The 23,091-nt window shown below is 43.9% G+C and overlaps 2 protein-coding genes across 2 annotated transcripts in view; both read left to right on the top strand.

Annotated features, from left to right (window-relative positions):
• LOC306916105 (protein bicaudal D homolog 1-like) overlaps positions 1 to 17,488 on the top strand; it is a gene marked incomplete at its 5' end in the record, with an annotated part of 46,534 nt that extends 29,046 nt beyond the window's left edge. Inside the window, 8 exons of the mRNA XM_079493842.1 lie at positions 67 to 245; positions 849 to 1,071; positions 1,812 to 1,982; positions 2,737 to 2,931; positions 5,576 to 5,727; positions 6,521 to 6,731; positions 15,456 to 15,535; positions 17,388 to 17,488. Of these exons, the coding sequence (XP_079349968.1) occupies positions 67 to 245; positions 849 to 1,071; positions 1,812 to 1,982; positions 2,737 to 2,931; positions 5,576 to 5,727; positions 6,521 to 6,731; positions 15,456 to 15,509 (1,185 nt within the window). The 3' untranslated portion in view covers positions 15,510 to 15,535; positions 17,388 to 17,488. The remainder of the gene's footprint in view (positions 1 to 66; positions 246 to 848; positions 1,072 to 1,811; positions 1,983 to 2,736; positions 2,932 to 5,575; positions 5,728 to 6,520; positions 6,732 to 15,455; positions 15,536 to 17,387) is intronic.
• Positions 7,011 to 7,559, top strand: LOC306916307 (uncharacterized protein; the record flags this gene model as incomplete). Its single annotated transcript, XM_079494141.1, has 1 exon — positions 7,011 to 7,559. A coding segment is annotated over one exon (549 nt), but the record flags the coding sequence as incomplete, so codon positions are not given.
• Positions 17,489 to 23,091: the final 5,603 nt, after the last annotated feature.

The following is a 23,091-nucleotide window of genomic DNA, read 5'->3' as shown; positions in this document are numbered from 1 at the left end:
AATAGTTTTAGTCGACGAAAACAACACTGTTTGAGAACCACTGTTCCATTCTGTTCTATTCCAAAGATCTCTCGCCTGGAGTCGGAGCTGCGGGCAGCTCAGACAGGGTCCAGCGAGAGCCAGGGGGCTTTGAACGCAGCTCAGGATGAGCTGGTGATCTTCAGCGAGGAGCTGGCTCAACTCTACCACCATGTGTGTCTGTGCAACAATGAGACCCCCAACCGTGTCATGCTGGACTACTACAGGTTCACAACCACTTCAATCGTCTAATATACTTAGTGGAAGGTCGGCTCTGTGCTTTTTGAGTGGTGCAACCACTCCTAGAAACAGTAATGTCTGTCCCTCCCTCTGTCCCTCCCTATGTCTGTCTGTATGTACAGTATGTCCTTATGTATGTTTAGGGTACCAACAGGGGGCGCTGTTGCACTACTCACTTCAGACAAGTCTGATTTTTTTACCCCTATGCTAAATCTCTTTGCCCATAATAATGCTAAATCTCTTTGTCCATAATAGCTGGTCGACTGCGTGCTTGTTTTTCTGTAAAGTCGCCTGTAAATATTGTTAGTTGGTTGCGTTTTCTTTTCTAAATGTAGTTACTTATTTGGACTCGTCTCCTAATGTTGTTTAAAGGAGAATTCCGGACCAACTCTTTTTTACCTTAATCTGATGTTATCATATCCAAGAACGAGTGGTACAGGTGGAAAATGACATAACTCGGCCCAGTTAGGGCCCAGCCTACATTTTCAGGCCCGTTGAGAACTCTATTTTCAAATAGGTTTCAATAGGCTTGTTGTTGTAGACCTGGTGGCTTATTCCTCTGACAGCATGTCCTTGTTGTTTCCTCCCAGGCAGGGCAGGGGTCTGCGGTACCTCAGTGCCGGCCTCAAAGCGCTGTCGGCTGACGACAGCCGGGTCCTGCTCACCCCGCGCCTCGCCCGCCGCCTGGCCGCCGTCGCCTCAGCCACCTCAAGCCCCGGAGAGTCGCGGAGCCCGTCGGAGTCTCCGTCCAAAGAGCCCCTGTCTGGTGAGAGAGGGAGAGAGGGGAAGGAGGTGGCCAGCGAGGGTCTGCAGGTAGGGGCTGTCACCATCGTGACATTTTATCAGAGATGTACCGACACCTGACCAGTACCTGTACCTGACCAGACAGTGGCCTTGTGGTTAGAGTGTCCGCCCTGAAACTGGGAGGTCGGGGGTTCGATCCCCTGCCGGGTCATACCAAAGACTGTAAAAATGGCACCCAATGCCTCCCTGCTTGGCACTCAGCATCAAAGGGTTGGATTGGGGGGTCAAATCTACTAATCAAATGATTCCCGAGCGCGGCACGGCTGCAGCTCACCGCTCCTTGGCTGTGGCTCACTGCTCCAAGAGATGGGTCAAATGCGGAGAACAAATTTCACTGCAGTAACGTGTGTGACAAATCGTATGACTTTGACTTTGACTTTGACCACTGTTGCATTCCCGATACCGATTCTGATACCTATAACTTGCGTATCGGTCGATATGCAAGTTATCGCCCGATCCACCCATCTTATTCAAAAATAGCAGTGCATCACTTTGTGCTGCGGCAAAAAAACGAAGAAGAAGAAGATTTTTTGCAAATCTTTGAATATAGATATTTTTAAAGCGAACATTTTCAACTCAAATCTTCACTTCTGGGGGTGCTTGGAACAACATATTTTGAGTTGGGGGTCGGCGGCCAAACACTTAATAATTGTATAGGGGTCCTAGACATGAAAAGGTTTGAGCACCACTGATATAGCAACAGAGGTTTTTCAGAAACGGTTTCTTAAGTGTGTCATGTCTATCTGCAGGTCCCGCCCCAGCAGCAGAGCCCGGGGCCTCGCTCCCCCTCCGTGGCCTCGCCCAGCAACAGTGCCTCTTCGTCATCATCATCATCGTCATCGCCCGCCTTGGAGCCGGCCGGCGAGCTGCGCAAGGAACCCATGAACATCTACAATCTGAACGCCATCATCAGAGAACAGGTGGGACCAGTGTGTGTGTGCCACTGTGTTAAAGGGCCACTTCACCCCTTTTGCAACCAGATCTTATTTTAATGATGTTTTTTTAATGTTTTAATGTCTTTTCAATAAAATTCCATTTGGTTTGGGTCATATTTTAGTCATCTGCATGTTTTAGTTTCAGTCCAGTTTTAGTTGACTAAATATCACAAGATTTCCATCCATTAAATCTATGGTTGATTTAGTCAACTAAAGTTTTTTTTGGCAGGCCAAGATGGCGTCGTAATGGCTGATTTATACTTCGCTGCATGCCGAAAATAGCAAATCTACAAGCTCAAAACTGCGTCGCGGTGTGAGCTTGTAGATCGGCTATTTTTGGAGCACGACACCTGCGTGCAACCAAGCATAACATTCCTTAGTTCTATTGGATTTCTTCTCCAGTAGTACCTGCCAGTACCTACCAGTTTCGTCTACGTTTTGACAATATATTTAATTTTAGTCATCATAGCTTAGTTTTTATTTCGTTTTTATTTTTGTTTTTGCCAGGCGAACATAGTTTTAGTCTAGGAACATAAAACCGGTGTGTGGCTGCATCTTAGTTGCGGACCACCTTCAACCTCTTGATGTCACATACATTTGTAGGCAGCTCTGGACAAGAGTGTCTGCGTTTGTTGACATACTTAACCTGTGCGCTTCTCGATTATTCGATTAAAGGGGACAAGTTGAATCCTTTCTTCCTGTTCTCTCACTCCCCTGCCGTGGTCCATGTTGTCTGCAGGTGAAGCACCTCCAGCGGGCAGTGGACAGGTCTCTCCAGCTGTCCAGGCAGAGAGCCGCAGCCAGGGAGCTGGCTCCTCTACTGGACAAGGACAAGGAGAGCTGCCTGGAGGAGATGCTCAAGATGAAGTCCTTACTCAGCACCAAGAGAGAGCAGATAGCCACCCTCAGGCTGGTCCTCAAGGCTAACAAACAGGTGTGTGTGCACGCAGATTATGCATATATATCAGTTGTCAGAGTGCTCTGGCGGTGTGCGCTTACTTCAGCAAATTTACAGACGGTCAGCGAAAACACCACGTCTTGCCTGTAGACTATACTAGAGTATTGTTGCTTCGTGCTGCCGTGCCTGCCGTCTGTGTTGTCCCTAACTGCTTCCTATACCTGCCCGGGTGTTAGATAATAAATTATAAATAAGTTTACTGGCAGCAAGCAATGACAGGCAATATGTATGCACGTTCTGAATGCCCCTGCCGACAGATACAGTAGCGCCACTTGGAATCTGTTCTTGAGAGATTACCCTGAGCCAAGTCTAAAATATTTGGATTTCAAAGTAAGGTTTTGTCAAACATCCTGAGTTCCTGACAAACATCCTGACAAATGTCCTGACAAACTGCCCAGAAAGACTGACATACTGTAGCCGCCAGGCTGTCGTCATGCCATGGGGTGTGTTGGTACACAAACTCTATATGCCGAGCAACACTAAATATGCATTATTTGGGACAGATATGTTAATGGGATAGTTCAGATTTTTTTAACTTAAGCTGTATGAAATACTTGCCATTAATATAGTGGTTGCAACCGTATTCATTGATTGCCCGAGTCCTGTGGCAGGAGTTCTGCTCTGGTTTCGGTGAAATATTAAGTAGTTCCGGTCATTTTGTGGGGTCACTGGGGCCACGCAGTAAAAGTTAATGAATCCACAAAACTAACGTCATTTGTATTGTTGACCTATTTCTAAAATATTAGTGCAACTTTTGTTCATTTTTGACCGTTCTATCACATGGAACTATGTTTTTTGTGTCCATATCACTACGCCCACTTTGTGAGGGAAATGCTGCAGACTAGATGAAATACGAACCTAATATAAAGCCCTGAAAGACTGGCCACTTCAGCATTGTTCTAGCTGGTTACTAGCCACGACTTACTGCCCATAGAGGGAACAATAGGGACAATATATAGGATTGTCCAAAAGGTTGTAACTAAGATCATAAGCCACCGTGTAAACATAATGAGATTTCGAGGTATACATTATGCTTGATGACAAAACTGATTTACATTGTTTAGAAAGATGTGGGAAGCACTGTAGCAGGATGCCAGTTAATCTTGTGTGAGCCATGGACAGAATGAAGCAGTAGCTCAGTGTGCAATGCACAGTGGTGGAAGTGGCTCAATTGTTTTACTTAAGTAAAAGTACCAATACTACAATGTGGCAATATACCCTGTTACAAGTACAAGTCCAGTATTCAAAATGTACTTGAGTAAAAGTACAAATCTATTGGCACCAAAACTTACTTACCAAGGGAAAACTAAGAGTAAAAATATCTGATCTACAAGCTCACCCACTTGTAAATTGTCTATGGAGTATATAGGGCTGAAGTGGTTAATGTATGTTTTGTAATAGTAATCAAAATTCGACAAAGTAATTAGTAACTATAACGTTTTCAAATAATTGGAGTGGTGTAAAAAGTACAATAATACCGTATTTGTCTCTGAGGTGTAGTGGAGTAGAAATAAAATTATTGAAAATTGGAAATGCTCCAGTAAAGTAAAAGTTACCTCAAAATTGTACAGTACTTGAGTAAATGTACTTAGTTACTTCAACCACTGGCAATGCAACGTCGGATTGACCGAGCAGGAATGCTGCGCCTTTAATTAAAGCAATGCACTTTGAGTTTTATGGAGACATACAGTACAGTATTTACTGCGTATAGTATACTCTTAATGGAATCCCTTGTAACTTTGTAATTGAGATTATCTTTAGGCCTGGAATTTCTTTGACTAATCACAAATAAAGATTGATTGCAAATAGCATAATGGCATCCATAATGTCCTCCTTTCTATGTGCAATGCAGGACCTTGAACGCGGTACGGTTTCCAATCGACGGAGCCAATTTATGAGCTTCAACGTTTTCACTATCAATCTAGTCTGTTCCCTTCTGCGCCGGCAGACGGTTTCAGACGTAATAAAGTGAGACAATTATCTGGCCAATGGCCTTCATAGATCATTGAAACTAATGACACTTTCTTGGACACTGCTGAGCCATGCTCACGTCGCCCCCCTCTCACTTGACAGCGTCTGCTGAGGATCTACACTTTATACATTTAGATTTTCGAAAATAGCAGATCTAACAAGCTCACAACAACGTGTCGTGATGCATCACGTTGTGAGCTTGTAAATAGCCTATTTTCATTATAAATCAGGCTTAACTTAAACACGGATCTACAAGCTCACAACTAGGGATGCCCAATATTAGGGCATGCCTATCGGCAGATAATTGCATTAATATGTAATATTGGAAAAATATTTGTATAGGTTTTTATGCATGCTATTTTACAGACTAAACACAAATCTACAGTAGTTTTAATGTTTTCAGCAGATTTTGATTTAGTCTTAGTCTTTTGTATAGTCCTATTTAGTCTTCTGAAATGGTTTAGTCTTACTCTAGTCTTAGTCGACTAAATATCAAAATCCTTAGTCTTAGTCAACAAAATTAAGCCAATATCGAACATCCCTATGCCTACTCCAAACTCGTCACACAACGTGACACACCTACATCCCCCCCTGGGTTTTGGGTGCTGGGTTTCAAGTGGTTTAGATGGTTGCATGTGTCTCTTTGCAGACGGCAGAGGTGGCCCTGGCCAACCTGAAGAGTAAGTACGAGACGGAGAAGCACATGGTGACGGACACCATGATGAAGCTGAGGAACGAGCTCAAAGCCCTGAAGGAGGACGCCGCCACCTTCTCCTCCCTCAGAGCCATGTTCGCCACCAGGTCAGAGACAAGGATCTCTTCCCCACTAGTCCCTCTCTAACATTTTTGTTTAATTTTTATTTGTTGACGAAATTGTCAATATATTTAGTCTTTATTTAAAATGTATTTCGTTTTTATTTAGTTTTCGTCAGTGAAAAAAGGTAGTCGATGACATTTTTTTGATACTACACTTACCGCCATTGCCGTTGATTAATGGCAATTGCGCTTTTATAGTGCATTCGATCGCTCGAGCCATAATGCTACTTACGTTAGCAACTGGTAGCTACTGTAGCTGTTGTTGTCACAAGACTCCGGAGCCCATCTTAGATCATCGGCACCATAAGAATCCATTCTATCCGTTTCTTTCAATCGCCTGTACAGTATCTCCTATTCCTTGTCCCAGATGGCATTTTTGGTCAAAACAGCGTTTCTTTGATGGCACAGAGCCGGCGATGTGGAGCTCTCCAGTGCACCGGCATAGAACCATATTGTAAACAACAGCTGAACTGGACCTGTTCAACTTCCTAGGATAATACTACTTCCGGTAGTCTAGAAATGTGGCTTTTCAAAATAAGAGCTCGACTGGGGAAAATGCTGGCGTGAATTAGATCCTATTTTTTCAATAAATGCTATGGACTAAGTGTTAACATCCCTACTACACTTTTGTCTAAATCCAACAATCTCTCTTTCTCTCCTTGTATCGTAGCTTATTGTTTCTGCTGAACGTAACCTCCACCTCCTCTCCTTTACTCCTCCCCACTCCCGCACTTTTCTCCGTCTCTGCCCACCGCTTCGCGCCTCCCCGTGCGCCCAGGTGTGACGAGTATTGTACGCAGCTGGACGAGATGCAGAGGCAGCTGGCCGCGGCCGAGGACGAGAAGAAGACGCTCAACTCCCTGCTGCGCATGGCCATCCAGCAGAAGCTGGCGCTCACCCAGCGCCTGGAGGACCTGGCCTTCGACCAGGAGGTGTGCCACCGCACGCGTGGCGGCAAGCCGCCCCGCGGGAAGACCAGCACCCCCAAAGTAAGTCACCCAGCCCCGGCCTCCGCCCTAACCCAGGGTTCTGGCTCGCCCGCGGCGCACGGTAGCCTCCGCCCCTCCAGCCTCACCAGTCCAGCCTCGGGCGAACTGCATTACGTCGTTCCCCGTAGCCCGTCCTCCTCCTCCATTGGCGCAGCAGCTGCGGCGTTGCTGCAGCTGCCCCACGTCATCACCTCCCCCACGTCATCGCGCAGGCCCCCTCCCAGCCCGACGTCTCCCTCGGTGCCGGGGAGCCCCCCAGCCCTGGAAGCGCCCTCCTCTCCCACCTCCTCGGCCTGGACCCCGGCCTCCTCCTCCTCCGCCCCGCTCGGCCTGGCTCACTCCCAGTGGACGCTGGGCGTGCGGACGTTCCACGTGGTCGACTCCCACAGCATCAGCGTCAACTTCTCGCCCGCCTCGCCCCATAGCTCGGACCTGTCGAGGCACTACGCCTCTGACGCACACCCCTCTCCGTCCCCCTATTCCACCTCCACCACCACCACCACCACCAACACCAGGGGCAGCCAGCTGAGCTCGGCCCCCTCGGCCCCTTACCATTCGTCTCTGGGGCCATCCAGGCACTCCGCGTGGAGCTCTTCGGCTCGATCGCGGCCCCTGTCCAGCTTGCCGCACTCCTCTGGCCTCTATACCCCGTACCCGTCTTCTCACTCCTCTGCATCGCCACACAGTTATTCCTCTGCATACCACAGCCCCTCTTCAGCCTACACGCCCTCTAGCTCATATACTCCATCCTCCTCCAACTACGCTCATGGGTCCCACTACACGCCCCTCTACCCCAGGTACCACAGCTCCTATCGACCTCGCCACTGACCCCCGCTTCCCTCTAGGGCTGGGCGATGCGACTTCAAATCAATGTCACGGTAATTTCAAACGTTTGCCTCGATTTACGATTGATGAATGATTATTAAAAATAACAAAGAATAGTGATTTTTTTGTGTACTCCACCATTCTAAGCATAACACAGGGTTATTTCCATGTCGATTCGTTGATATAATATATTTAAAAAAAACTGCTTCTTGATTATTCGATTAATCTACATGAGCAAGATTAAGTCGGATATATTTTCGGTTAATTGCCCAGCCCTGCTTTCCACCAACTTGGCTACATTTCCCATCAGACCGCCCTTACTGATTATAAAACTACAGCTCCCATCATCCCTCTGTTTTCTGCCACTGGACAGAGGGGGGGAGTGAGTGGGGCTCACAGAGAGGAGGACAGAATGGTTTCCTGTTTTTTCCATTTCCTGTGCCTAAGCCTCGGCCAATGGGTATTGAATGTTCAGACTTTGCTCAGGGATTTGACACAAAGGAGCACAAGTGGCACCGCCTTCCTTTTATTCTGAGACTGTTGATTGGTCTACTCAACACAGGATGTTAATAGAGGCTTTTTAAAGAAGGTTTTTAAGCTTTTAGTTTTGCCTATCCACTGTACATGCATGACGTGATGACAACACAGGGACATTATCAGACATCTTTAGGGTGGACATTTTGTGGATACTTTGATTTAACACCTTAAATGAGGGCCACGACATATACTACTTTCTACTACTACTACTTTCATCCGTATTCAGTGTTATATTCACTCTGTTTTGAATGGTAATAGTTACAGTTATATACAGACAGCACTGTTAACCAAATGTTATACAGCGCAAGAATTCCAGTAAGTCGAGGATGAGTTACTGGGATACAGTGGATGCTCAGCGTGTGTTTGAAACCTGATATCTATCACTCTTTCTTGATCAAGAGCTTAACAAGTGTGATGTTAGCGCTGCTGTGGACCGGGAACGAAGCCAGGCCTAGTCTTTGGCACGTGTATATTAAATCATAGGGTTCTACGAGTCGACACGACAAACCAATTCGTCTTGAATGCGTGCCGTTCCATCAAGTATGAATATGTGCACGGGCAACGGCTAATCGTATTCCCGGTCCACTGTTGCTACTGTACAGTCACTACTTTCTTCAACCTTTAGTGTTTGGTCCAGCCTGTACCGTAGCACCACCCGGTGGCTCACTTTAATATAGCCATAATATTTGAGCTATGCATGTTCACGTTTTGGATGCTCTCTTACGTTGCAGTCCTTTCTCTTTGAGTATGACTATGAATTGGTGTTCGCTGTAAGGAGGAGAAACATGTGCTATATACTCTGCTCATGAAACTACTGTGGGTCACAACGATAGGGAGGAAGGAAGCACTCAGAGCACTCAGGCTGCACTCACATGGAAAACAATAAGGGCCTTCCTCGGCCGCACCCTTCTCCCATTGTTTATATTGTGTTTAGTTTCCAAGATGGCCGCAGCACCAGGAGGGGGTGGGGCGGAGGTGAGCGGGCGGGGTCGACATATGCCCTTACATTCAAGACACTTGGCTTGTGTCTGACACCTGACTTGTGTCTGAACACAGCTTTGATGGATGTGTTCTGCCCAAAAACATTGGAGCGGCCATTAAACACAAGACAAATGCAAGACAGGTGTCTTGAATTTGTGAATGCAGCCCAGTAAGGGCATATGTCGACCCCACCCGCTCACCTCCACCCCACCCCCTCCTGGTGCTGCGGCCATCTTGGAAACTAAATACAATATAAACAATGGGAGAAGGGTGGGGCCGAGAAATTGTCTGATGGTTGTCCTGGGGGGAGAGGGATGAAGAAACAGCTTCAATTCATTTTCTATGGAAGTCACATGGTTTGAAGAGACAGCCTTGTTTCATGGGGAGTCACGAGACGAGGTTGTCTCTTCAAATCATGTGACTTCCATTGAAAATTAATTTAAGCTTTTCTTCACCCCTCTCCCCCCAGGACAGGCACGAGACACATGTTTTTTACTGTATATGTGAGTGCAGCCACAAACATGGCGCATGACCCATCTAGGATCAGTAGTAGTGTCCACTATAGTCCATATCATTGCTGTCGGGCCGAAACCTCCTCCATATCTCAACTCAAATTGTTGTCGTTTTTCAACAACAGCGTCATGCGAAAATAGCCAAAAAAGCCTATAAGCTCAATAATCAAGCTCACAGCTACTTTGGATCCATTGAAACACAGCCATGACGGTTCTCCATTTCCTGAAAAGCATCAGCTTTTTTGCACGTACAAGATTTCCACCCGACAGCGACGATATTAAATGTATGTGACATGGCTAACAATTAAGGGTGTGTCTCAATAGTATGAAGTGGCTCCCTCCTCGTGCAGTGTCTCTGCCGTGGCCCGAAGTAGGTGGATTGCTGAAAGGAAATTCCATAGATATAGCCTATGGCTATATCTGGTGGGTGACGTGGTGGCACCATAGGGTGCCGTGACATGAACCCATTGAGACCTGACAACTGATTCTACAAACGTAGAATCATGGCAGTTTTCAGAAAAACCCATGTTCCTATATCAGTGGCTCTCAAAGTTTTTCATGTCAAGGACCCCAAAAACTATATGAAATTGGCTGCTGACCCCCATCTGAAAATATGTCGTTCCAGGGACCCCCCAGAAGCAAAGATTTGACTTAAAAACTTTCGCTCTGAAAGAATATATATTCAAAGATTTTTACGATTTTTCAAAAATAGCAGAGCTACAAGCTCGTAGCGCGGCACTCGGTGCCGCGCTATGAGCTTGTAGAACTTAGTATAACATAATGCTTAAAACACCAAAAGGGGTTCCCGCCCAAAATGGTTTAATGGTTTAGTGGTCACCTGAGAGGAATGGATGCCATTTAAGGCCATTGAGACGCACCACAGTGACTGTGCTTTACGGTTATCCTCCAACTCTAACTGTAGCGCCCTCTTGTACCTCGGAGGCCATGTGCAGAGGATCGTATAGCAGTGAATTAAATGTCTTCAGGTTGATTAGAGAGGCTTGCAGCGCTGCACCAAACTCAGGGAATGTGACAAAGCGTTTCGACCATGCAGGAATTCATATTCCAATCAAATCTGAATTTATGGAGAGAAAAACAAAGACATAATAGGTCTCGGATGTTAGGCTAAACTCAAGGCAGTGGTTTCGTTAAAGGGAATTTGAGGTCAGAAGAGTGAGGTTTTGCTTACTCCACAGCTGAGGTCATACAGTGAGTACACACTACACAGTAAAGTCTGCTGTGTTATTTTAACAGAGTTAAGTTAAAGATAAGCTTAGCCAGCGTTCAACCTAAATCCCATTATTCTGATGTGACCAAAAAATATCCCATCTTCTACTGTATTCCTATGCGAATGTTGACGATGCGGAACAATGACGTCGAACGCGTCATTTCACGTAATTTCATCGGGTATATATTCCGTACGCGCCGTTTCTCGTCGTGAAATTACGCATTTGCCATTTTTTGTTACGCGCCACTATCTGATCTCCTCATGTCAGAACAACGGGATTTAGGCTGAAAACCGGCAAGCTTGCCCTTAGACACTTGCGCGGATTTTGCGGTGTACTGTCCTGCACACATGATACCGTGTTCCCTGTGTATATGTGTGTGCCTTATTAGTACCTATTATACTTGCACAGAGTAACAACAATGCCTGCTATGGCTGATCACACTTGCCTTTTGTCTATATAAACACGACTCTTCTCATCATTGGACTTTCTTTATTGCTCTTCACGGCCTCACCAACCGTCTTCACATTGTTTTTTTTTTTATTGTTTCTTTCTGGCCCAAATCAGTGGAACTGACAATGACCAGACAATACCAGATACTGTCCATATGCAGTGCCTCCAACCCAAGAATGGCAGGCCTGCTATATGCTGCCTGACGTTTTTTTTTTTTTTATGCCTACACTGTTTTATTCTTTCCTTACTTTTCTGTCAATGGACACTTGTTTTATTCAAATCTGTTGACTATTGTCTTTTACTGCAGACAGATGTACCCTCTTGCCTAAAAAACAAATGCTTTGTATTATGCAACATGGGGCAAAACACATTTGACAGGCTCTTTTTTTTGTCAGATTTCTGATTGGCTCCTTTGGTAGTTGGCTTTGCCACCATCGACCCAATGGCGTGTTCCTATTTGTCCCTTCATTCACCCACAACAACATGGAGTTTAAGGCAAATGACACATTTTGCACACCACTCCCTCCATTCATTATTTCGTGCAGCCTTTTCTAGTTCAGTTTGCGTCCCCTCCGGCCTGTACTGCGTTCGCAATCAACGCCTGAGTCAGCGCATTTAATTGTTCAAACGGTGACCTCAAAGAACTTGCAAGTCCATTGCCAGGTTTGCAGGTTTATGTCTGCGATTGGCCCTTTACTTTGACCTGTGCACCATACCGTCTTATATATACGACAGTGTATAAAGTCAGCTTAAATCAACCCTCTGCAGCTCATAGAGAATAGCTGGTACATCATTTGCTATAAAGCTAATTTAACCATGTATCATGGTTATGCACCAAGAGCTGTTGACATAGTTAGTGACAGGTACTGCAATTTGATCACTGTGATAGGTTGATTTTCCATTGTTTTTTTGTATTTACCTGGCTATTTATCTTGTCCCTCGTGTTCTGCTTAGCAGGATATCCAATATTTTATTAGCTCAGGCAATGTATATATTGTCAGAGATAAAGAATAAAAAACAGTGTGATCAGACATATTAATTAGATTTAACTTTCTGGCAGGCATTTTGGCTGAGCTAATGGAAGGAAACCAGTGTGATCTCCTCTCTGTGACCACCCCGCTCCTCCTAAAGACACACGCACGCACGCACGCACGCACGCACGCACGCACGCACGCACGCACGCACACACACACACACACACACACACACACACAGTACACACGCGCCAACATCCCATATTGGGGACTAATTGTCCTACTGTACATCCAGACCCAAATTAATAACTAGCCGTGATGAAAGAGGACCTCAAGTCTGTCAAATGTTTTCTGCCCCAGTCAAATACACCAATGAATAACTTAAACCCCATTAAGGTCATTAAACTGTGTGCTGCTCATGACTTATGGGCCATCCGTATGGGTGTTCCGGATTTGTCGAGTGGATAAGCTAGTCTTGTATATGGACCCCTAAACTTATTTGCCTTTTTTTTTTACGATTTTGAAAAACATTGTTTTAATACTTCAAATAGCTAATCTACAAGCTAGAATTTTTTTTCAAAATAGTAAAAAAAAGGCAAAGAAGTTTAGACATAAGGGATGAAGCACTGGCGAAAATAGGGCCCCCATGTCTACTACTACGAGTTCTGATTACGGAGTGGAGACATGTATTAGTCCCACAGGGGGTAGGTACCCTCACAAAAAACATGCAGTAATCCTGGTCTCTAAACTACCTCCTCCTGGCCAGCCAGGGCGCCTGATGGAGGGGAAAGGAACTGGTCGGAATAACGTGTTCCTTCCACGTGCTACGTCTGGCTGGGGAAATTCCCCCCTGTCAGGTGAATAGAAGCAACTTGGACTCCTCATGCATAGAAGGAAGCATGAGGTCAGTTCGCTGCCTCCCCCCCCCCCCCAGGTTGGCAGAGGAAGTGTATCCCAGGAAGAAAATCCCACAGGGGGAATCCGGTTTCACTCGGGGGTGGTTAGCGGGCAAATGTCTTGCTCATGGACACTTCAACACATGTGTGAGTCCGCTGCCCCGCCCCTCCGCTGCCCCCCTCAGGTTGGCAGAGGAAGTGTAGCGCCCAGGATTACATTAGATAATTGACACTGGGTTAAAAACATGGGTTGCAAAATCGTGGGATAAAATATATATTAAAAAAAACACACATGTGTGGGCCAGGAGGCAAACCGGTGACCTTCTGATAACCACACAGCCTCTCTCTACCCACTAAACTACGGCCTCCCCCCAAAAAATACCTCCACTACTGTCCATTTGTATTATTGAATGTAGGATTAAACGTCAATGAAGGAGCACCTTGCAAGTCTGAAAGGCCTTCGATATCACAGAGAAGATTGACCTCGACATTCTATTGTCCTCCTAGGGGGATATACTTTTAGCCTAAATACTGCATACAACATATCTCAATATTGAATTGCTTAATAACACATCGCAGGATTCCAGGGATCACAATTGTGGCCCAAGTTTCATAATTGACATGGGGTTGTTGCCAACTCCACCAATCAGCAAGTCTGTGATAATACCATGTTGTTCACGCATCCACACCGTAAAATCCTCCGTGTGAATTTATCCACCTGTAACTCTTGAGCGTGCACAAATGTACACACTCAGAGTTAAATGAAGGATTTTACTGCAGTGCATTCCTGGCAGACTGTTAAATGTCATTCCCCACTGAATGTAATGTGTCAGATGCCTGTTTTTGCTTTTTTTGAGCACTTTATATGCACGTGTAAATACTGAGTATTTTAAAGCTGAATCTGTACAGTGTTATGTTAATATTCATATAATATACTGTAAATATTATGTATAAATTAAGGGTATTTTGCGTGTCCTTGTATTTTGTGAATGGGTGGCACTCACCGCTCGGTCCCAATGCTTGTGCTCTTCAATCACATCAGTTTGTCGACTACCTTTTTTCACTGATGAAAACTAAAAACTAAGCTATGATGACTAAAACTAAGACTAAATATATTATTGACAATTTCGTCAACAAATTAAAAAACTAGACTAAAATGTTAGGGAAGGACTAGTGGAGAAAAGATCCAGTAGAACTAAAAGACAAGTCATTTTATTTGGTTGCACTCGGGTGTTGCATGCAACCAAGTGTAAAATCAGCCATTATGACGCCAAAATATATTTTTGTAGACAAAATAAACTGTAGATTTAGTCGACTAAAGTCTTATGATATCTACGAGACTCAAACTAAAACATTTCAGATGACTAAAATATGACAAAAACTAAATGGCATTTTATTCAAAAGACTGACTAAAACAAAAAGACCGTCTAAATCAACACTGCTTCCCAACACGTTCGCGTTTCCTTAAGTTTCCCTGCGGTGATTAAACAAGCGTGTTCCAGAGCTCCCTGCCGTGTTTACACTAACCTTTGAAAAGACACTGCGCCGACTTGATCCTTGCTTGTCATGAAAATCCACTTTAAAACGGTGTAATCGCTTTAATGTTTTTGCGATGACGCGTCACCTCATCAAAAGGCGTCACCTATCCCACTCTGTCCGGTGGAATCCCCGTATGAATTAAACGTATTAAAACGTGGATTAAACAATGAAAACAACTCGTGTAACTCGTGAACGGGAGGGAAGCTATTCTACAGTCAATTAACTCATGTAACTCGTGTTCAGGAGTCAAAGTGTTTAAGGACCACTTTGGCCATTTTCAACCTATGTTCAAACACTGTAATTGGTCCTCACTAATGCTCATTATAGGATGGAACCATTTCCGTCTACTCACTTCGAGGACGAGGGCTGTGGACAGTTCAGAAACCTGCCTACCAGGGACATCATCGGGAGGCAGGTTTGGTCATTTCAAAAAGATTTCAAACTTTATTCTTCTTTTTTTATTAATGCAAGATAGTTGCTTATAGATAGTTGCTTTCCAGGAAGAGAAAAGTTGTAGTTTATATTATGGAATGATAGATGATGTCACTGGTAGGGTTTCTGAACTGTCCTCCATAGCCCACCAGTGAGACACAGAGTGAGTAGACGGAAAGAGGTTAATGAAACTGAAAACGCCTCTCGTCCCCATCTCTTTTGACCATTGACACTTACCTATCGATGAGGGGGTAAGTCAAGTTAATTTTTCTCTCTAGGCAAGGAAGTAATTATGATCTTTCGTTGTGCTCTTTTGTGTGTTCATCTAATGGTTGACAGTTTTTTCCAGATCGTCAGCAGTCTGCTGCCACAGTGCCGCTCTACACAGCCTCCTCAGAGCTGAGTGGAACAACCGTAGCTACATCACAGGTAAATGCAAGCAGGCCACCACATGGCCACGTTGCTTCTCTTGACCAGTGGTAGCTACATCACAGGTAAATGCAAGCAGGCCACCACATGGCCACATTGCTTCTCTTGACCAGTGGTAGCTACATCACAGGTAAATGCAAGCAGGCCACCACATGGCCACATTGCTTCTCTTGACCAGTGGTAGCTACATCACAGGTAACTGCAAGCAGGCCACCACGCGGCCATATGTTGCTTCTATTGACCATGTTCATGCGCGGCCACCAAAACCACAATGGTGTCACACTTGACAACATGGGGTTATTTGCAATGTAATGTAATGGACAAGTCAGAACATGCTTTCAAAACCAACCTGCCTCACTGTTTGAGTGATCAACATGAGACCATTATAATGGTGTGTAAAAACAAAATAACAAATTTGCCATGGACGAGGCCACGTCTTGCCACGGATACATTTGTCTGTGTAGCGTGTATGGATATATTGATGACCCCAGGTGTTTATCAAGCCAATATATTTAAAGCTGCATGAGGATCTTGTTTCACGGTAGTTGGGAAACAAGTGAGTTAGGAATTGCATTTATGACATTTTAGAAAACTTTAGAATTGTCTTAGAATGCCGAGCGTTTCATAAGGAATTAGCGGATTTACTGTCCATGTGGGTCAAACGCTAGAACTCCTATTCAATCGCGCAATTGGTTTTAGTTTTTTGTTTACATCTGGTCTAGATGATGTGACAGGTTAGTCCATGAAGTGTTGTTGCTGCACTCTTCCTGGTCTACGTCAAGGACTGTCTAAAGAGGACGAGACGCGAAGACCGTACGGGCGACGCCATGTTGCTCCATGGAAGGAAAGAAACATGCGCAGTTGAGACCAAGGACTGTCTAAAGAGGTCGAGACGCGAAGACCGTACGGGCGACGCCATGTTGCTCACATGGTGCTCCATGGAAGGAAAGAAACATGCGCAGTTGAGACCAGGAAGTTGGACATGACAAATCATAGATATGGCACAAATGGCCCAGCAGATGGCGTGATGCCAATGAAAGGAGAGATGCTTGTATATATGTCACGTCCGACCAACATTACTGTCTGTGTGATGATCCATGCTGGAACTTACTTATCCATTTGCTGTTAAAACGTTAATATAAAAGGTAAAATGCAATGACATGACATGATATGTACAAGCATATCTCCTGTCAGTGGCATCACGCCATCTGCTGGGCCATTTGTGCCATATCTATGATTTGTCATATCCAACTTCCTGGTCTCAACTGTGAATGTTTCTTTCCTTCCATGGAGCACCATGTGAGCAACATGGCGTCGCCCGTACGGTCTTCGCGTCTCGTCCTCTTTAGATAGTCCTTGGTTGAGACCAGGAAGTTGTACATGCCCAAATTTGTGCATGTACAACTTCCTGGTCTCAACTGCGTCTCATCCTCTTTAGACAGTCCTTGGTCTACGTGTGCTGGCGTTAGACCCCTCCTACGCTTTTCTTAAAGGACCAGCGCCCTATATCTTTATTTATTTTGTAATACTTTATTTTTTTGGTCAATATACATATTATCCACTTACTTTTGTAAAAAAAAGGGTTAGGAAGAAATTCCCCTTTAAGCCCAAACCACGCCAAAGGGTCGGGTAGGGACAAACGGTTTTTAAGGGCAACCACACCAATGCAACTCATTGAGTTGCTATGAGTTGCATTGGTGTGGTTGACCTTAAAAAGGGTTTTGTCCTTTGGTGTGGTTTGGGCTTACCACTTTTCATTTTTCTGTTCTGGGTGCGCCACCCACAGAAGGATGTAAGATTCTAGTCTGGGCACACCCCCTAGCTCTGCCATTCTCGCCTTCTCCTCTTGCAGCCTTGTGCCAGCCTCCTGGGAGCCTCCACCCTGCTGTCCACGCAGCGGAAGCCTGCCTTGACTGCCTCTGCCCTGGCTTCCTCAGCCCCACAGGCCCTCCACCATCACCCACTGACTGCCTCTGCCCTGGCTTCCTCAGCCCCACAGGCCCTCCGCCATCACCCACGATCAACTGCCTTCCCAACTCGTCTCAGAACCTATATACCATATAGTCCCCAATGCCTCTGGAGCAGTGGTTCTCAAAGTGGGGCTCTCGGGACGCACCCAGGGAAATTCTAAATCAGTTTACAATTACAATTTACAATTTAGGCATTTAGCAGACACTCTATATCCAGAGTAACTTACAGTAAGCAAGAACAACACGAGGTAATACATCTAATGGCATGCATAGAAATAGTCACCTGGGATCATAAGTAAACCGAGAACCTATCATCCGTCAAACAGTAGAATATCTGTACACTGAAACTACAAACACTATACACAGGATGACAGATCATAATAACTACATACCATGCTATCATGTTGTTTAACCACTTTAAACTTATACTGTATACAACTGTCATGAAAACCATTTAAATATTGTTGAATATTTCTGAAACACAAATCTTGTGTGGGGGGGGGGGGGATTGTCCCTGTGTCCCTGTGTCCCTGTCCCTTTTCCAGGTGGGGGCCACGGCCAAATCAGTATACATTCTGGGGTCCTTCACACATTAGAATATAAATAAAAAGACATCTGGGAACGGCCGCTCTGGAGGACACTGCTGGATAATGGATCACAATATCATCAGTGATTGTACTGTGACACAGTATACTGTGAGCAGACCCTCAGTAAATACTGTCCCTTACCTCAGCTATTATCCACAATTACATGTATATTCATCAATTCATTAATGCTGTTTAAAATGATCAAGTCATTGTTTCATGTGAAATATGGTTATTGTGTGTAAGTGTCGTCGAGTTGAAGATTAAGAAAGCTTTTTTTTATTTGTATTAATCGCTCTATACAATCAATATGACTAAGTTACAAAATGACTTTGCAGAATTCAATGATGTGTGTGTGCATGCACACACATTATGTGTGTTTTAAAAGCATATACAGCTGTAAGAGTTATTAGCTTTGGACAATATTGCCACAGATATATAGTAGTTAAATCGACCTGCTTTTACATATAGTGCTTCTATAACTATAACCACTTGGATTCAGAATTTCCTGCATGGGAATCCCAATACAACCTCTAGTCTACTGCTCTGGCAAAGGGGAATCCTCCCTTGGCCAGGAGAGATATTAATAAACTTAGGGGTTACAGGCGGGGCTACTCTGTTACATTCACCTCCAGTTGGCACCCCCCCCCCCCGCTCCCCCCCAAAAAAACAACGATGTCACAAGTCCGGAATTCAATTTTTTTATTTGAGTAAAAGTACAAAAGTATTGGTATCTTGGTGAGTACCAAAAGTAGAAAGTAGTCATTATGCAGAATGTCGGATGTCCCATTTCACAAGTTTTCAAATGTATGAAATAGCAGATCTACAAGCGCAGAATGTGTCACTCCTGTTGTGAACTTGAAGTGGTTAATGTATCTGTATGTTTTGTAAAATAACAATCAAAATCAACAAAGCAACTAGTAACTAATGTTTTCAAACGACGAATAACAGCTTAAGTCCAAATTTTATTCTGACCCCTTTATTCTGACCCCTCCACTGACCCCTTATCCATCATTTATAATGTGGATAATTAGTGTGGACTTAAACTGTTATTCGTCTATAGTACTTATTGTAGTGGAGTAAAAAGTACAATATTTGCCTCTGAGATGTAGTGGAGCAGAAGTAAAAGAATTGGAAATAGTACCTCAAAATTGTACTTTCCACCACTACCTGTACTTGTATCACTAGTAGCAAAAGCATTTGGCTGATCATGCTACTCTGTGAACATTAAAGCATTTTGTGTGTGCTTACATGAGCACACATTCTAAACACAGAGCCTTAATACTCAGAGTCTCACATTAATACTACAACAACTACTACTACTACTACTACTAAACTACTACTACTACTACTAAACTACTACTACTAGTACACATATCCGCCTGGGTGACGCGTGACTGCAGAGGGCAGACTGCTGAGCGAGAGTGCTGGCACTTTGGCATGGGGGGGTCAGATCAACATACGTAATGAATTCTGTACTACTGGCCATATATGGAGCGTGTCTTGAGTGCAGGGTTTGATGAGGCTGCTGATCAACAAGAGTTGCTGGCCGGCTCCATATATGCAGATCTAGGATGATCCAGTCTTCTCCGTGTATGGTTATCCAGGGAGGTCAATGTCATGATCTTCATATGGAGATGGCCATATATGGTGGCGTGACGTGTCACGAGGCGTGAGTCGCGTGACCATATATGGAGGCGTTAAGGGTCTCCATGATGTCACGTGATGTCACACGGTCAGATCCATATACTGTATGGAGATCTAATGTTGCGTTCACAGGGGCAGATGTAAAAGAGGCAGTCTACCATTCATTGTCAATGGAAGCCAGCGACATGGCGTTGCAAAGACGGAACGATGCATGTACGTAGCTGCTCCAAATCAACTCACAACGCATCATTGCATCGTTTCATCTGCCCGTGTACGCACCATAAGGGTCTCCATGACGTCGTGATGTCACAAGGCATGATGGATTGGCAACCATATACGGTGGTGTGACGGACGCGAGACGCAGGATTTCATAGTAAATGCGATGAGGTCAGTGTCGTGATCTTCATATTTGGAGATGGCCATATATGGTGGCGTGATGTGTCACTAGGCGTGATGTCATGAGGCCTGACCATATATGGAGGCGTTAAGGGTCTCCATGATGTCATAAGGTCAGATCCATATATGGAGATCTAAAGGTCTCCATGACGTCACGTGATGTAATAATAATGGCGCTGTAGTACAAGCACAAACTGAAACAATGCATTCCAAATATTACATATACTGGTTGTGAGCGACTGTTAGCACCATATCTATCCTGCAAAATGCTACAGTATAGGTTAATATATGCAAGGCTGACTTGATTTCTTTATGGTTGGATAAAAAATCACACCCGTGTGAACTGAGTGGTGCAAGGTCTTATATAGCTTGATCAGCTGTGGTCTGACGTAATATCAGTGACCATAGTAACCATGCTCATTTTTTTGGTACGAACACGGGTACACGGGTACAAAGCCAGTTGTTGGAGTGGTTTACACCACTCAAAAACAGTGTACCGACTAGTAATGGCAACTTGAAGTAGTAGTAGTAGCTAAAAGTTGTACGTTACACTGTCCGTTAGACAACGTGGTAGTACTAGACCAGTGGTTCTCAACCTGTGGGTCCCCAAATGATTTTGGGGTGTATTAGTTTAACATTGTTTTTCTCAGTCAACACTAAACAAACCAACACACAGTATAATTTACACATGTCTAAAGTGACAATTTAATACTGCACAAAATAATTACTGTGTCAAAAGTATTCAACAAACATTGAAAAATTGGGAAAATTGCTTGTCGGGGTGGGGATTAAATCACTGCTTCTCATCATGGCATCCAGGGACAGGGTCGTTGAGGGAGGGGTTCCCAAGCTAAATGATCGATTAAAATGTTAGCGTCCTAGTAAATTCATATTAATCTGGGGACCTTGAATTAAAAAAAAAGTTGAGAAGCACTGTACTATACAGTAGATAATGTTTACAATTATGAACACCATTTTGCGTTTGGTTGTCAAACCTATACACCAACTTTTGACTTTTCCACTGACCGCACTATTATGTAAAAAGCATGGCAGCATCATCATGACACAAACCAACGAAATAAACTGCCAAAGATTCATTTTGGGCTTTCACATTACAGCTTTTTAACATTTGTGCCCAAATACATCAATTAACATTGACATTTTAATTTAATTACCGTACTTTGGTTTGAAAAAAATAATATTTCTACAATTTGAGTAGAACAATTAACTTGAATATAAATTTGGGGGTTCGGTTTTCCAAGATTATGTGAATGTCTACTTGTCTATGTCTACGGCTGACATAAAGCTATATGGATTTGTTGCAAGCTTCTACCCCAAGAAGACATGTTGAAAGTTGTGTACAATTGGAGGATATGTCTTCCTTCTCACTATCGCCATGCTGTGTGCAGTATTATTGAAAAGCAATTATCTGGAATTGCATTCGTTGGGCGCTCTGGGCTGTATATCTATAGGCCTACAGTGTATATTATAAAAAAGGTCATGGCATGGACCCTTATGTCAGTTGGGGAGGCTGGGGGACATTGTCAGCAGGCTAATTGCTATAGCTACATGCTAAAGAGAGGAGTAGCCTGTAGAGGCAATGGAATAACTGTTGTTCAAGATGCAATTGATTCTGAATTATATTTCTGTGATCATGGCCACGAATTGAAACGTAACCTGTTTGTTTTGGCACACCCTGGTTAGTGAAGGTACAAAAGTACCCTATGGCCTTCCTTTTGATGATGATGATAGATTATGATGATTGTGAGTAACAAGAAAGGGGAAGTTAATACTACATATATTGGCCTGGGCCATGGCTCAGTGGTCCAGGCACCTTGGCTGGTAATCCAGTCTGGCAGTGTGCCGCAGGTTCGACTCCCGATCCCGACGGCCCTTAATGCATGTCTTTCCCCCATCTCTCTCCCCATTTCCTGTCAGCCTACTGTCTGTCCCTCCATAAAAAATATAAAATAAAGGTGAAAGCCACAAAAAAATAAACATTAAAAAAATAAAAATAAATACTACATTATTAAGTTACATTTATGATGATTGTGAGTAACAAGAAAGGGGAAGTTAATACTACATATATTAAGTTACATTTATATGTGAAGAGCAGTGGTCAATAAGCCCAGTAAATTCAGTGCTCTTCTTATCCTATATTCAAGAGCCCTCTTGATAGTTCAGTAGTATAGTTGATTGAATGGACCTGATGACTGGGAACTATTGTCCTGAATGATTAGCCTTTTAGTGGCTCTCAAAATGTAGGGTATTTAATATCTTAATAGTCTTCAGAGATTTTCTCTGGGCCCCAAATCAGAAGAACTGAGGACTTTGAAGAAGGGTTGTGTCGAAAAACAAACTGGTTACTTGTTTCATAGGCTATCTAGTATACGTTTGTCCATGCATTTTTGAGAATGTATGTTGGCATTTTGGCAATCACTCAAATGTGAAATGTATAGAATATCCTTAATTGGCGGATGATATCATGGGTGAATTACATGATGACACATGAAGAACACAAACGTCAATAAGCAATACTATGAAATAGCCCATTTAATTGTCAGTCTTACTGTATTTCATAAAATCCTGCCTTTCAAATAACTAATAAAATGACCCATAGTTGGGGAATGCAGAGTTTCGTTGGCCTGGTATGTGTGCTTTTTTTCCTCCACTGATATTAATTCAGACATAAAGACCTTTATAGAGGGTAGCATATCCAGTGGTGGGAAAAGTACTTGTATGTTTAAGAAAAGTATCAATATTGCAAAATAGCAGATCTACAAGCTCACAATGCATCGCAGCACAACACATTGTGAGCTTGTAGATCGGCTATTTTCAAATGGCCGAACTGTAGGCTATACTGAGGTGGATATAATGTTGTAATCAAAATCTACAAAAGTAACTAAAGTTTTCAAATAATTGTAGTGGAGTAAAAGTAGGCCTACCTCAAAAGAAGTAG

This window comes from Electrona antarctica, assembly GCF_951216825.1.
Source record: "Electrona antarctica genome assembly, chromosome: 23".
NCBI lineage: Eukaryota > Metazoa > Chordata > Actinopteri > Myctophiformes > Myctophidae > Electrona > Electrona antarctica.
Note: the sequence above shows the minus strand (reverse complement) of the source record. Positions and strands in the feature narration are given on the sequence as shown.